This window comes from Carcharhinus amblyrhynchos, chromosome 14 (genome assembly GCF_965287045.1).
Source record: "Carcharhinus amblyrhynchos chromosome 14, sCarAmb.v2.hapA, whole genome shotgun sequence".
Classification (NCBI taxonomy): Eukaryota; Metazoa; Chordata; class Chondrichthyes; order Carcharhiniformes; family Carcharhinidae; genus Carcharhinus; species Carcharhinus amblyrhynchos.
Window position 1 is genome coordinate 62,588,474 of NC_137337.1, and position 17,134 is coordinate 62,605,607.

The 17,134-nt window shown below is 39.5% G+C and overlaps 1 protein-coding gene across 5 annotated transcripts in view; it reads left to right on the plus strand.

Moving 5' to 3' along the window:
- The window catches only part of LOC145352735 (regulator of microtubule dynamics protein 3-like), a 315,582-nt gene that overhangs the window by 269,268 nt on the left and 29,180 nt on the right, over nt 1-17,134 (plus strand). For 2 of the 5 annotated variants that reach the window (XR_013888574.1, XR_013888575.1), the window contains exons 11-12: nt 3,682-3,762; nt 8,725-9,750. Coding sequence is in view for 3 of the 5 variants with exons in the window: in XM_080202997.1 (XP_080059123.1) it covers nt 3,682-3,762; nt 8,725-8,784 (141 nt within the window). In the remaining 2 variants the exon portion in view is untranslated. Of the gene's footprint in view, nt 1-3,681; nt 3,763-8,724; nt 15,427-17,134 lie in introns of those variants that run through there. The other 3 variants (XM_080202997.1, XM_080202994.1, XM_080202995.1) reach the window with 3 other exon arrangements.

A 17,134-nucleotide genomic window follows, 5' to 3' on the forward strand; every position in this document is an offset into this window, starting at 1 on the left:
CTTTATGTTCGGTTGTTTATCAGTTTCTTAACCAGATGTCCCCATTTCTCTATAGTTAAAAACTTTAATTCCTAAAACTAAAAGTTATATTCTAAAACATAGTAATTATTAACTAAATTTGGCAACAAAACACGTAGACCAAGTTCAGTCACTGTTGTAGTGTATTAAACACCATTAGTAATCATTAGCTTCCAGCAAGACCACACAAACTATATTGAGATATTCAAAACAAAAGACTTGCATTCATCTAGCACCCATCACAATCATTAGACACCTCAAAGGACCTTGCAGCAAATTAAATCTTTTTAAATTAGTCACTGTTGCAACATAGAAAACCCAGCAACCAATTTGTGCATAGCAAGATCCCAAAATCAGCGATGTGACAATGACTAAACAATTTGTTTCTGTATTGTTGATTCAGGTGTAAATATTGTCCATGACACTGGGAAGAACTCCCTAAAATATTATCTGAGATCATTTACAGCCAACTGAGAGGGCGGTCGGTCTCGGTTTAACATTCCATCCAAGAAACAGCACCTCTGACAATTCAGCATTCTGCTGCTACATGTCTGCAGGTTTAACTCCGGTCTATACTGAATTGTTGCATGAAGTATCATGGAATTCTCATTATATATGATCTATATTTTTGAGACTTCACAAGGTGTTCTGAGTCATGAAGATTTTCTAATTATAAACAATGTGAGCTTGTAGACATGGGTCATACCGCAATTCTAAATTTCCTGTGACGGCACATATGCTCCATCCCATTGTTTTACTTTACCCAATTATGAACAGTTCTGCAAAGAAAAATATTAGTCCGGTAATATAGTGTTTAATTATTCTTCAGAAGATGGAACTGTCTCTGTCGGGCTGTAGTGGGCAATGCATTTAGTCTCATCACTCCAATCATGGGGCCAAAAAAATCAACCAGAGTTGTCAGTCCTGGTCATGAAGTGCCAACTTTGGTTCAGTGGTAGCACTCTCATTTCAGTCAGAATGCTGAAATCCCACTTCAGAATACTTAATCTGGGCTGACACTTCAGTGCAATATTGAGGGAGGTGCTGTGTTTTATGTAAGCTGTTAAACTAAGGCCCCTTTGCCCGAACAGTCAATGTAAAATATCCTATTTGCACAAGAGTTCTTCTAGACTAGCGCTCCCTCTACTTCCTGTGGCAGTCACTCTGGCTGGGATAGAGGAAAGTGGGACAGAATCTAGATCTGCCAATATTTCACCATATTAGCACACTTCAAGAGGCAAGTAACACTTGCACCACACAAGTGCCATACAATGACTATCTCCAACAAGAGAGAATCTAACCATCACTCCTCGACATCCATTGGTATTACCATAGCTGAATTTCCCCACACTATCAATGTGCTGGGGCTACCATTGACCAGAAATTGAACTGGACTAGCCATTTTAATACTATGGCTACAAGAACAGGTTAGAGGCTAGAAATCCTGCAGTGAGTAACTCACCACCTGATTCCCAAAAGCTTGTCCACCATCTACAAGTTGCAAGTCAGGAGGGTAATGAAATTCTCTCCACTCCCCTGGATGAGGGCAACTCCACCAGCACTCAATAAGCTCAACATCATCTGGACAAAGCAGCCTCCTTGATTGGCAACACTTTCACAAACATCACTGACACACAGTAGCACTGTGAATGCCATCTACAACATGCACTGTAGGAACTCACTAAGACTTCTGAATAGCCAGCACTTTCCAAACCCATGACCACTACCATTGAGAAGGGAAGAGCTGCAGATACCTAAGAATGCCACCACCTGGATGCTCCCCTCCAAATCATTCACCATCCTGACTTGGAAATATATCATCATTCCTTCACAATCACTTGGTCAGATTCTTGGAACTCCTTTACTAACATCACTGAGAGCGTACGTGCACATCAGGGACTGCTGTGGTTAAAAAATACAGCTCACCACTACCTTCTCAAGGGCAACTAGGGTTGGGTAATAAATGCTGGCCACAATAGCGTCCATATTCCATAAATTATTTTTTAAAAATCAATGCATCAGTTGCATCTTCATGGTAGCACTCATACCTCTGAGTTATAACGTAGTGGGTTCAAATCTCATTCCTTGGTCTTGGGAATGAAACCCAGGCTGAACTCCAATGCAGTATTGAGGAAGTGTTGCATTGATGGAAATGTCATTCTCCAGGTGAAATATTAGACTAAGGCCCCACCTGTCCTAAACAATCCCATGACTGCAATTGTAGGTGGTCTGAGGAACCATCTGAGTGTGCCCCCAATCAGCATCATCCAAACTGATTATCAAGTTATTCGTCTGTTTGTGGAATTTTACTGTATGAAAATTGGCTGCAGTGTTTCCTTCCATTGAAATGGTGACTGCATTTCCTGTGAATCATGTCCTGATGTGCTAGTTCTTTATACACATTGAACCTTTCAAAGGGTGTACATGTGGTGGATGCTGGGCAGAGAATGAATCAGGCTGGGCTATCTGCACTTCTGTTTAAAAGATGATATATCATTACTCGAACTATTAAAAAAAAGAGATTGTTCTGAATTATCAAAAATATTTAAGAAAAGATAGTTTAGCACAGCAATATATCGAGGGTACTAGAATATAACTGCACTTCAAAGAAAAATGCTGCAACACTTGCATCATTCACAGCAACAAGGACATAATAGCTCATCTCATATATATATATTCGTACAATAGATTCAATTATGTTTATAAGCCATAGACCTATAAAGGCAAGCTGGACTGGAAATTTCAATGTGCTAGTTTCATGCAAAAAGCTTGCCAGCCAAATCCAGAGTGGATATCAATCAGAATTGTTTTGGAATTGTGAAATGGTTCAAAGGCCCTTGGAAACAGGAATTGCTGCAGTTCACAAGGCTGAACGTAAGGGACATGTGTTTGTGATTGAACTCGGTGGACAAAATAAGCCAGGACATCAAGCAAGAACAGTAAGAAGTCTCTCAACACCAGGTTAAAGTCCAACAATAGAAACCTGTTGGACTTTAAGCTGGTTTTGTGAGACTTCTTACTGCGTTTACCCCAGTCCAACACGGCATCTCCACATCAAGCAAGAAGCCAGGAATTGTACCACAGAATTAATGGTATTTTTGACTACCTTGTTTTTCAATTCATGTGATACAGGAATCTAGAATATCCAATTACATAGTGTGGATTTGGAAATGCATAACATATCCTCTTCCTTAAATAAAGACTGACTGTACACTGATAGTTTCCCCTATTGCAGTTTACCAAGTAGTTAACTCAATTTTACATGCTATCACTAATAAGTTTCCATTTATTAAAAGCAAATTCAATTTGTCAAAAATAAAAGATGAAAATACTGGAATAACAACAGGGCGGGCAGCATCTATGAAGAGAAAATATAGGTTATGGCATTTTGGGTGCACCCTTTATCAATTGAAGATTTCACACCTCAAGCCTGTCTGTATTCTGCACAGATGCTGACTGATCTGTTGTGCTTTCCCAGTACTTTCTGTTCTTATTCCAGGATTCTTTACCTTCTTTCCATACTGTGTTATCTGCTTTATTTGTTTATTTTTCAACTCAGTGATTTGTGGATATCCAAGTAAATACAAGCTGTACTTTTTTAGCTGTTGTGTTCACTAAAAGTCACTTGATGTAACTAACATTCAACTGTTCTGGTATTCACAGTGCTACAGGGACCTTGGGAGCTATGCAGCTGCGTTGCATTGGCTTGAATTAGCATCTGAATTGCCTATCAAATCTAAAGACGTAAGAATAATTCAGCACAGGATTAGCATCCCGTTTGTGTGGTAAAACTCTTCATGTTATTTGAATTGAGCAGAAGTAGCATTTATTGCCTATTCCTAGTTGCCCTTCTAAAGGTGTTGGTGAGCTGCCTTCTTGAATTGCTGCTGTCTCTGAGGTGTAGGTACACCCACAGTGCTATTAGGAAGAGAATTCCAGGATTTTGACTCAACAACGGTGAAGGAACAGAGATATATTTCCAAGTCAGGAGTGACTTGGAGAGGAATCTCATTTACAAATGAGTTAAGCCAATATAGGCTCATCATTATATTATAGTAAAGCTTTTCTGGAAAGCTTTCAGTGTTGAACTTCATTCTAAAACACCTTATTAGAAGCCATTTTTGAAACCCTTAACATGTCTTCCGTTTAATGCTCCAGTTATTATATATCATGCTTAATCAGCGGGAGCACTGTAAAAGAATATTGAGCATCCCTTCCACCCTTCCTGCAGGGCAGTGATTTGCATTCTCACCTCTTCTAGCAGTGCACTGGGAGTAATTTGGAAAAGACTTCCCTGTCCAAGGACTGATGCTTATTACTGACCTAAGTATGGATATTTATATTTCAGTTGGTGTTTGAACAGAATCTGAGAGCAGCAAGCCATATAGATCAGAAACATTCAGCCTTGGCTTCTACGTAGCTAGCCATTTCCATTTAAAGCATGTGGGGAAAAAAGATTTGCTATAACCTCATGGGCATAACAATACACCATCAGATTATGTAATGTATACAATCCATGTATATATAATTACACGTGTGTGTATATGTGTGTGTGTGTGTGTGTGTATATGTATGTATATATATATATATATATATATATACACACACACACAGACAACAATCCCACCCTATCCCCATAACCCTACTATTTATCCTGCTAATCTTCTAACACTAAAGGACAATTTAGCATGGCTAATCCACCTAACCCACACATCTTTGGACTCTGGGAGGAAACCGGAGCACCGGAGGAAACCCATGCAGACACGGGGAAACAGTCCCCCGAGGACCCATGCCTCTGGTGCTGTGAGGCAGCAATGCTAACCACTGTGCTGTCCTTGTGCCACCATGGCTCTATATTCTTCACTACTTCTGGCTAGAAAAATCGATCAATGTTAAATTTTAAATGATTGAAAAGTCCAGCATATCTGCAGCTTCTTGTGCACAGAAGTTGCACATTTCTAGCATCCTTTGGGTGCAGAAGTGTTTCCTAACTTCCCTCTAGAACAGCCTGGTTCTGATTTTAAAGATACATTTCCTTGTCCTAGACTCCCCACCAGCAGAGGAAGTTTCTTTCTATCCACCATGTCAATTCTTTCTAAAATCCTAAAAACAGCAATTAAATCAGCAGTTAACTTTCTCCATTCCAAGGAGAGAAGATCAGCCAGAGTAGCCCCTCCTCAGAACTTAGAGTGATATCAATTGGATGTTTGTGTAGACATGGGAGAAGACAAAAAACAGTTCATCTGTGATTTTTTTTCAACCACTGCTACTGCATACTAAAATGACCAGCATTAAATGGCATCGCACACATGGTATTCTGATATTGAAGGGCTGTATTATCATAGAATCATTGAATTGTTACAGCACAGAAGGATACCACTTGGACCTTCATGTCTGTGCCAATTCTTTGCAAGTGCAACTCAGTCCCACTCCCCTGCTCTTTCCCCATAGCAGTAAAAGCCTTTTCTCCAGATAATTGTCCAACTTTGTTTTGAAAGCCATAACTGAATCTGCCTCCACCACAACTCTCAGGCAAGTGTGTTCCAGTTCCTAACCACCCACTGTGTAAAAATGTTTTTCCTCATGTAATCATTAGTTCTTTTGCCAGTCAACAAGCGTCCTTTAACAACGTTTTCCAAACCCGTGACCTCCACCACCTAGAAGGACAAGGACAGCAGACACATGGGAATACCACCACCTGTAATACCACCATGGGAATGCCATACACCATCCTGACTTGGGATTATATCACTGGTCCTCCACTGCTAACATTACTATAGGTAAACCTACACCACATAAACTGAAGCAGTTCAACTCACCACCTTCTTCTCAAGGACAATTAGGGATGGGCAACAAATGCTGGCCTTGCCAATGATACCAGTATCCCATGAAAAAATAGTAAACAAACATTATAAATTGGTGTTCTGTGGTTTTCAACTCTTCTTTCAATGACAGCTTTCTGTCTATCTACTCTGTTCCAATCCCTCAAATTTTTGAATACCTCTGTCAAATCTCCTCTCAATCTTCTCTCAGGAAAAGAACCCCAGATTCTCCAATCTAACCACTTGAATGAATTCCCTCATTCCTTGAATCATTTTTGTAAATATTTTCTGCAATCTCTCTCCTAATGTTTTCACATCTTTCCTAAATGGCTGTGAGTAACAGTGGACCAAATTTTCTCAGTCCCATTGTGATGACTTTGAAGGTGGAGGGTGTCGTGCCAGCTCTATGATACATTCCCACATCTTTGTGCTTTTTCCAGAGACAAATTCTTAGTGGACAGCCACCCACCCAGTAGCAATGGTTAGCCAATTGGGACACTTAATAGGACAATTAATCTCAATTAATCTCTATTGTGGAAATAGATTGCAATCACTTCATGGCATCAGTGAGCCCACTAATGTAGCTCTTGCTGTAATTGCATCCACTGCCTCCTACTCAAGGTTCCTGCATGGTGTCACTAATGCTCCTATCCTCAGCGTCCTCATTATGAAAGAAGCCAGCTGTTTCATAATGAGGGCCATGTTAATTGAAATTCTCCACCAGCCCTCATTGAACAAAGCGCCCAGAAGCAGATTCTTAATTTGTCACCTCTGGTAGATTGTGTCATGTTCCACCATGACCGCTTACAAGGTTTCAATGTGGAATTGAGGCAGGTATCAAGATTGCAATGCGCCCAGGAAAATTCAGCTTGAATTTAACCAGATCGGTGTTTTAGAAAGGTTTGTGACAACCTCTTTGCTTTTGTAATCAGTGCCTCGATTAAGGCCAGGATTTCATATGCCTTTTTAACCATGTTCTCAATCTGCCCTCTCACCTTCAACAATTTGTACACATACTCCCAGGTCTCTCTGTTCCTTCCCTCTTTATAATTATATTCTTTATTTTGTATTGCCTGTCCTCATTCTTCCCACCAAAATGTATCACTTCATACATCTCTACATTAATTTTTAAGCGCTTCGTATTCACCCACCTGTAGGTGTTCCCTTGCATTCTATTGTTATGTTCTTCACAGTTTGCAGCACTTCCAAGTTTTGTGTCATCTGCAAATTTTGAAATTGTGCCCTTTGCATCCATGTCTAGGTCACTAATATATATCAAGTAAAACAGTGGACCTAAAACCAATCCCTGAGGAATTCCACCTTTCTCTAGTCTAAAAGAAACATTCACCATTCCTCTCCATTTTCTGTCATTCAGCCAACTATCATTATCCGTTTTATTCTATGGACTTCAATCTTGCTGACAAGTCTATTGTGTGGCATTTTATTGAACATCTTTTTTAATCTTCGTACACCACATCAAATGCATTAATTTCATCAGCACTTTTCTGTTTTACCACAGCAAAAAACCTCAATCTTGTTAGCTAAGCAAGATTTGCCTTTAACAAATCTGTACTGGATTTTAACTCACGCATATCCAAAAGACTGTTTCAGGTTTCCGTTTCACCACTGAGATTAAACTCACTGACCTGTGGTTTCTGGGTTTATCCTTACTCACATTTTTTGAAAAAGATGCATCATTTGCAATACTCCAGTCCTCTGGTGCCACTCCTGTACCCAAGGAGGATTGAAAAGTTATGTCCAGAATCTTTGCAGTTTCCGTCCTGACTTACCTCTGCATCATGACTTCAGGTCTTGAACAGCAGGTTAGGTGTAAGGATTCGCATTTTAATCAGTAATCTCTAAACTGTCTGTGCTTTATATGCTCTGCCTGAGGCCAGAACTCTCCATTCACCTGACGAAGAGGCAGTCCCCTCGAAAGCTTGTATTATCAAATAAAACGGTTGGACTAAAACCTGGTGTTGTCAGACTTTTTACTGTGTTTACCTCTGCATCCCCAGATGCATTCCATCCGATCCTGGTGACTGAAAGACTTTAAGTACAGCCAACCTCTTTATCAATTTTTAGCCAGTCCCGTATCTCAACTGCTGTTTCTTTCACTATGACTTTGACAGCAACTTCCTTGATAAAGACAGATGTGAAACATGCATTTAGTACCTCAGCCTTTGCAAAAATGCATGTCTCTCCTGTTTGGCCTCTAATTGGCCCCATCCCTCCTCTTTTTTCTTTTACTATGTATATGTCCATAGTAGACTTTTGGATACACTTCTGTGTTAGCTGCTAGTCTCTTCTCATAGTCAGAGTCATTGAGGTTTACAGCATGGAAACAGACCCTTTGGCCCAACTTGTTCATGTCACCCTTTTCTTTTAAAACCCCTAAGCTAATCTCAATTGCCCGTATTTAGCCCATATCCCTCTACACCCATTGTACCCATGTAAGTATCTAAATGCTTTTTAAAAGATAAAATTGTACTCTCTTTGCACTTCCTTCCTTCTCCACTTCTGCTCTGAACTTTCTATATTTGACATGGTTCTTTCTTGTACTATCGATCTGATATTTCATCTGCACCCTTTCTCTGCTTCTCCATTTTCTGTATCTCATTTGTCATCCAGGGAGCACTGGCCCTGGTTATCTTGCCTTCCCTCCTCATATTATAATCCTGTGAGGTAACATGGGGGTTGGAGCACTGTTAGATATGACATTGTCTTGTGTTATCCAATCTTCCAAGGGCCACTTTGAAGAAGCATCTGCCCTCTGCTTTCCCCCCTTGCCCTTTGCTATATGTAAATTAACTTAGTCAGTCTTCTAGCATACCTACTTTGTATGTCTTCAGATATCACAATCCTGTTGTTTCTCTTGATCTAGGATGCAGATGCGCAGAATGAACTGGAAGAAATGAAGAATGCCCTCGGTCAAAGTAGCTAAGCACTATCCTGTTAACCAGAGGCGTTTAGAGGGTCTTTGTTCCACTACAGAATATCCTTGTGTTATGTAAACAACTTTGAATCCAACCTCTCCTGCTTTTCTGGTATTTATTCTGTTTCTAAATAACCACAAAATGTCATAAATCATGTCAGTTTGGTGGTGAAAATTTTCTCCAAGTTGCAAAGAAATCAATTTTTTCCCAAACCCTTCCATTACAGAAGATATACATTGGATCTCAATGAGTTGACAGTTTTTTCTTTTGGCAGTCGAGACTTCCTTTCCCATTTGAAGAGCCTCGCTTATCTCCTTTACATAAAAAAAATGCTTATTTTCCATGGTTCCTATTCACATTCCTTTAACAATGGCTTCAAGTGGGCTAATTTTAAGGTTGCTTCCTGCAATTTATTTGGATAAGCATACATAATGTGTACACACAGGTATAAGGAAAGCATTATCTGTTTTCAAGGATATACTGCATACAAGATTCCAGAATCACAGAATTAGTGTTTTCAGAAGCCTCTGTGACTTTGAGAGTTTATTATTATTATTATGCATTTGCTTCATCCTCATATATAGTGCTTGTGCACCTTTGTGACTAACGAAATGACTATTAAGCAGCATGGTGATGTGTACTTCCCATGGCTCTCAGCAGAGGTCATAAAAATATTCAGAGAGATGGAACCTGCTGATGGTGGTTTGGCAAGGTGAATATGTAGTAATCATTCAGAGCAGAAGTTCAATACTCACTCTGTTATAATTAACTAAGCTCAGATTCAGCAGTCGTGACAGCACCACAGCTGGCCTTGAGAGAAGGAATCAGTTAAGATTTACGCTATTGATCAGCACCGGAAGAGTGCATGTGTATTAACAACTGGCGAGAACAAAGTCAAGATTAGACTGCCCTGCCCTAAGTTTGCCAACTCTTAACATCTACATGTATCTGTGAAGACTGGTCATTTCTGAGAGGTATGGAAATCAATGCCTTCAGGAGTGGAAGGGAGGCAGTGGGTATAGATGGGGGAGAAAAGAGATGTGTATTTCAGCATTTCACAGCAAAAACAATTACCTTATGCTATTCTACTTAAACTAAGCTAACACTTGCTGTGATATCTAGATTTAACTTAAGTGTAAGATTGGTTTGTTACATTGTTCAACCTTATTATCATAACATGTCAGTGCAGTAAATTGCTGCTGGCAGATACAATTCCATAATTCAGCCATCTGCTCCAGCTCCACAATAGAGAAACAGATAAATTCTCCAAGCTTATTACCTTGAGATCAGTGAAAGATTTCTGTTTACACTTCAAGTACATTTGAAATGTGGCACGTTTGCACTAAGCACCAAGCAAGTTAACATGTGAACACTAAATGCTCTTTGCAGCTGTTCAAACTTGCAGCTGTCACGTAATATTGCAAGTTAGTAAATAATTCAATGCCAAGAGTAACTTAGTATTTCTGTTCTAGCACCAAAAGCACTGTTTCATTTACAAGGAATGACAAGAGCAGTATTGGCAGATACTGTGTTGGTCATACAACACAGAGCAACTGCTTTGCTCTGCAGCCATGTTATAGTCAGAAAAGACAGGGCTCTGGTGCTTAAACAGGCACATGGTCAAATTTTCTAGGGTTCCTATCAGGAATCCACTAATTGTTTTTCTTTGAAAACCAATTTACCACCTCATTGTTTGCAGTAAGACTTGGCCGCACAGCAGAGCAGGTTTTAAAAGGAAAGGGGAAATGTTGGAAAACCTGTCAACAAGGGAGGTCCCAACAATCTACAGAGATCTCAAGTCTACAACAAAATAATTCAGCAGCAGGCCTGACATCAATCTGCAACAGTCATAGTGAAAGAAATTCTACTACTGATGTATCAGCAACACAAACTGGCCCATCTATTACCTGATGGAGAAACTAATAGAGAACATGTCCATTTTGGAATGCTACAAAGGCACTTTAAATTATGAAACAAGAATGGACAATATGTAACGTGAGAGCCATCAAAACTACTGATCGATTGAGACAAAGTATATTATCCGATAATCTGTCTGACTTTTTGGACATTTTCTATCTATTCAACTTACCTCACATATGATTTACATTGACTTGTTACAACTGACTTATAACTTCTCCTAAAATGCAGCAATGCTAATTCACAGCAGCTGCTGTTTATATGATTTTATAAACCATATCATATCCCTCCTGGCTCCATACTTGGCAACATCGTTAGCCCACCTGTTTAAAAAGCCCACTAGAATGCATTAACATGAAATAGTTGTTGCAGGAGAGGGAAAGGAAGGCTGCAAGTCACCTTCCACTTTCTAACAAAAATTCCTTATTTGGATTACAGTGTCTATTTACATATTTCATATTTTTGGCTCTTTTGGATTGGTTCATTATAACTTTATAGTCCAATTTTATACCCAATTTCTCATTTTGCAGTGATTCTAGTGTAAAACAACCAAGCAAATCTTATGAAGAAAAACAGGTTTTGATATCCAGTTTTGTGGTTAACCCCTGTAGAACATAGTAAGTCAGTCGTTTATAGGGAAATATTGCCTCCTCTCCAGCTGTCTTTGCAGCTCCCTATCTACATCAAGTGACTCACCCACTATGAAGGCGCACAGCTCAGTGAAGACCCTACTCATGTACAAATTGTTTTTCTTTCTCTGTAAGACCCAGTAACACATTTGCAACCCTCTGAACGCAGTGCTGTTTGTCTTTTTCTCCCTTGGGCAACATGAACTTCCCAACTACTCAATTCCTGGATTTCTTATCAGACAGGTGTATGCCAGTCATTTGTATTCCACTTGGAGTCTATGTAGCTCTCCTTGTTATTTTCATTCCTATTCTCTGCTCATGCACCCTTCTGTCTTCTAAATATTTCAGCACCACATATTGCCCCTGTGTTCTTGTTTGCTCTTAACCCTCTGCTTAGCCTGTGAGCAAGGTCACAGAAGACATACTAATATGTGCAAAATTAGAATCTTAGTATCAGCATCCCACATTTAGCACAAACTTTCAAATTCTTTCCACATAATGAGGAATGAGTAGGACAGCAAACCTCTGTGCAAGATAACATAGCCTTACTGAGAAGAGAGTAATGGGGGAGAGTGCAATGCCACTGGCATTGGTTTAGATTGCTTGACTATTTTGAGTCAAACAAAGCCAAAGTCAAAACTAACCACATCATCATCATCTTTACCTGAATGAAGTTTAAGGATAATAGCTCTCTCAGATAACCTGCTATTCAAACAAGTTTGAGTAATGTGAATGACTGTAATGTATGTGACTGTGGAAAACATGGAGTCTAGGTTGTGTACAGAAACTGAAGGTGATGAAATTAAGATTGTTACATCAAGCTAAAGTGGACCCTAGTCAGCAGTTGTGTAATATCATTCCCAAGAGGCTGTTAGATGCATTACAAATAACCAGATCAAAGGGGGAAGGGAAGAAGTAGTTCACAACAGGTGAAAATTACTGTGTTGCAAATTACTGTGCCACAAGTAAATGTGCAGCATGAAAACATTTATAGGTCCTTTATCCATATGATAAGCCAGCTGACATCTTTCTACATACCAAAATAATTGTATCAGGATAGCAAATGAGTTAATATTCTGGATGATAGATGAACTTATCTGTGATGTATGGTAGAAGAGAAACACCTCTTAGGACAAAGGGTGTAGATTGATATTGCACTTAAAACACTAGTTTTACATAAGTGTTTCAAGCCAAGTCTCTGACCTAGCTAGTGAAAGCTTCTTCTGTTTAGAAACATGTGGAACTCTTGTTATTTGCAATGAATTATGACTCTGATAACAGTCAATTGTAAATGGCAAGGAGTTCTGATGGTTTGACAAACTGCAATAGTATGTTCCTGTTGTTGGATTGAAGCACAATAACATGTTGGCATGTTGTCTTGGAGGTTAGTGTAAGAAGGATTCTCTTTCAAAGATCCCTCACAAGGTGAGTCTTAGCTAAGCCAATGAAGGGAGCAAACTAAACAAGGATAGGAATGTTTAAGCAAGTTCACATGATGCATCTTACTGTCTGATGTAAGAGCACCCTTAAACAGAGGTGCCTCATAGGAGGATTGGAGGACAGAACTTAATAATTTAGGAGAAATCAATTTTGAAAGTTTGAGGAAATTTTAAGAAGTAAAAATTCCAATTGAAAAAGCTTTGAGGGATGACTAATTGCAGTTGATTAAATTAGGAAAGGAAAGTCTTCATAAAGTGTCTCATTGCTATCGATCATCTAACATGAAGGTGCTATTCAAGTGAGGTAGTAATATGCAACTTAGTGATTTGAGTTTGGGGTAAATAATGCATTGCAACTATCAGGACAGCAGGGCTAGATTCTGACTCTGAATTAGAAGGGTGACTACATTATAACCCAGAGAAGTTCTAATATTTAAAAGAGCAGAACTAACCATATATACATAAGAGTCAATGGATAACATTCTGCTTATTCAGTAGCCTTGTAGTTGTCATAGAATCTGCTGAATTGTTATATTTGGTACATTTGCATCAAGCAGTCTATTTTTGTTTTGCAGGAATTAAAATTAGCCTCAACTATTTGTATTTCCAGATTTTGTATCATTGGAAGTCTGTTGAAGCTGAATGTGGTCTACTTTTAATACACTGGAGCTATAACTGGAATTTTAATAAGGAGAATAGAGACAGGTGGTGGAGGTGAAATTTCCACAGTTTATTCATGTACACCCAGCTTGTACAGTTACAGATTTCATCCATACATGTGTTGTGCTTGGACAGAGCAACACTCTTAGCTGAAGTACAATATGTTGGCATTCTTCAGCTTGTATTGCACTTTTTTAAGGCACTGCATTATAACCCCATCGCTGGTGTTCTCTGAACAATGATCATTCTTTGCAAAGTGTGGATCATTGTGAGACCCTGTCCCTAAATTCTAATCTACTGGAGAGATTCTTTCATCAATCGAGAAATTAAACCCAACAGCGAAAGTGAGCACATCACCTCATATTTACACAACTAAATTATTTAATCCCTTCTTCTACAAGCACAGAATCTGTACATTTCTGGGTTTTTTTAATTAACCATTTAATTTTTTGAAGATGAAAATAGCAGATTGCATATTAATATCCTTAGTCAGTCTCCAGATCATGTTCAAATCATCTTGCCACTGTTCAAACACGTTTCTGTTTGCAAATGAAGCTGGAACTTTTGCCTCAACCAAATAAAATCTTGATCAATGTTCCTTTATAAAAAGGTTTGAAGTTCTTTTTGTACAGTAATTTACATTCCACCATTAAGAAGAATGTTTTTTGTTACTGTTTCATATTTATTCAAGTTTTTGTCCTTTTAAAACTGTATTTAAAAATAATGTTATGCTTTTTGTGTGTGGGTTTTTGTAATGTCCTCACTAACTGGTGCTACTACATTGGTGAATATTCTTATTCAGATGAAGGAAACCTGCCTTCATTTCACAAGTGTTGAGGGAGCAGAAAGAAATTTCCTAATCACTTGGTACCAGAATATTCCAATACCTGTAGTTTCAGGACATCGTGGCTGCCTGATCCCTGTTCTTTTAGAGACACAACAAAATGATTATGCTCCTTACTACTGAATTCCTCATTTTTCCAAACAGATTTTCACATCTATTATAGATATTGACCATCCAATCCTCTAGCTTCCTTCAGAATATTTTAATGGAATTCTTGATTAGCAAATGAGGGGATCACACAACTTGGTTAGTAACAGTTGCTAGCACAATCCTGAGAGAGTATCCTGCTTGTCTTTCCCTCAATGAAAATAACTTCTGCCTGTTATGCACCAAAAATACCAATTAACATACACTCTGTAAAAAGTTAAATCTTGTGTGTCAAGACTATATGATTTTAACTTTACTGGTGTGGTATATCCCAGTTTATCATAGCTGTTGGAATAAAAACATTTAACCAGACTCCCATTAAAAGGAAGTCTGTGTGGATTAGTTATTTTATCAACAGATGCCGCAACTTTTTCTGAGATATTTAATTTGCCTTTGTTTTACTTAATCCCTGATTTTATACAAACTTTGTTGTTTCCTGGCACTACTCTGTGGAGTATCATTCAATAAACTTGGTGATCACTTCCAGACTGATGTTCCTTCAATGTGATTGTTGTCTTGCATCATCACCATGAAGCTTTAGGAATTTGCCAGTGCTCATTTTTGGACCCAGAAAGCCTCCAAGTCCAAGGTTTATAGCCTGTGTGAAATTGATTTTGATTTGATTTATTATTGTGACATGTATTATCATACAATGAAAAATATTGCTTCTTGTGCGCTATACAGACAAAACTTACCGTTCATAGAGAAGGAAATGAGAGAGTGCAGAATGTAGTGTTACAGTCATAGCTAGGGTGTAGAGAAAGATCAACTTAATGCAAGGTAAGTCCATTCAGAAGTCTGACAGCAGCAGGGAAAAAGCTGTTGGTATATGACCTCAGACTTTTGTATCTTTTTCCCGAAGGAGGAAGGTGAAAGAGAGAATGTCCAGGGTGCGTGGGGTCCTTAATAATGCAGGTTGCTTTGCTGAGACAACGGGAAGTGTAAACAGAATCAATGGATGGGAGGCTAGTTCGCGTCATGGATTGAGCTACATTCTCGACCTTTTGTAGATCCTTGCAGTCTTGGGCAGAACAGGAGCTATATGAAGCTGTGATACAAACAGAAAGATTGTTTTCTATAGTGCATCTGTAAAAGTTGGTGAGAGTCATAGCTGACATGCCAAATTTTCTTAGTCTGGGAAAGTAGAGGCATTGGTTGGCTTTCTTAACTATAGTGTCATCATGAGGGGATCAGGACAGGTTGTTGGTGATCTGGACACCTAAAAACTTGAAGTTTTCAACCTTTTTCTACTTCGTTCTCAGTGACGAAGACAGAGGCATGTTTTTCTTTATGCTTCCTGAAGTTGATGACAATCTCCTTCATTTTATTGACATTGAGGGAGAGATTATTGTTGCCGCACCAGTTTAACAGATTCTCTTTCTCATTCCTGTACTCTGTCTTGTCATTGTTTGAGATCTGACCCACTATGGTGGTGTCATCAGCAAACTTGAAAATCGAATTGGAGAGGAATTTGATCATCATTAACATTTGTGTCAAGCATCCTTCATGCATTTATGGCCCTTTTAGGCTATGCCCAGGATGGGATGGAGCTGGCCAGTGCTGGTGAGGAGAGGGCTATTGCTGGCCACCACAGGAATAAAATCTTATAACATTTTGACTGACATGTAACGGGCAGGCATGATTCCTGTCCCAGTCATTGCAATCAAATTTCTGCTAGAGATCCTAATGATGAGTTAGGCCCTTCATTTATATATTTAAAGGACATAAAATTAGGGGGCCGGCAACTTCCTGAAAAATGGCCTGATCCAATTATAGGTCAAACCTTCTTTAGGCATAAGAACATAAGAAATAGGAGCAGGAGTAGGCCATCTAGCCCTTCGAGCCTGCCCCGCCATTCAATAAGATCATGGCTGATCTGTCGTGGCTCAGTTCCACTTTCCCGCCCTCTCCCCATAACCCTTAATCCCCTCTCTTATCAAGAACCCATCAACCTGCTTCTTAAAAATATTTAGCGAGGCAGCCTCCACCACTTCAACGGGCAGAGAATTCCAGAGATTCACCACCCTTTGAGTGAAGAAGTTCCTCCTCAACTCCGTTCTAAACCGCCTCCCCTTTATCTTGAGGCTGTGCCCCCTAGTCCTACTGTCTTTTTTGAGCGGGAAGAGTCTCTCCACCTCTATCCTATCCATCCCATTCATCATCTTATATGTCTCAATGAGATCTCCCCTCATTCTTCTAAACTCTAACGAGTACAAGCCTAGTTTATTCAGCCTCTCCTCATAGCTCAATCCCCTCAACTCCGGTATCAGCCTAGTAAACCTCCTCTGCACTCCCTCCAGGGCCAAAATATCCTTGCGCAGGTGCGGCGCCCAAAACTGCACACAGTACTCCAGCTGCGGCCTCACCAATGCCCTATACAGCTGCAGCAAGACCTCCCTACTTTTATATTCAATCCCCCTCGCTATGAAGGCCAGCATCCCATTCGCCTTCCTGACCACCTGCTGCACCTGCAAGCTGGGTTTTTGCGACTCATGCACAAGGACCCCGAGGTCCCTCTGCACCGTCGCCTGCTGCAGTTTTTCGCCACGTAAGTAATAGTCCTTCCTACCATTCTTCCTACCAAAGTGGACCACCTCACACTTGCCAACATTAAATTCCATTTGCCATTTCCTGGCCTTCTTATAACTACTCATGGAAAACAACCAACAACCAAAATAGAACTCAACAAGAAACAAGTTTCTTAAATTTTGATCATCACTTG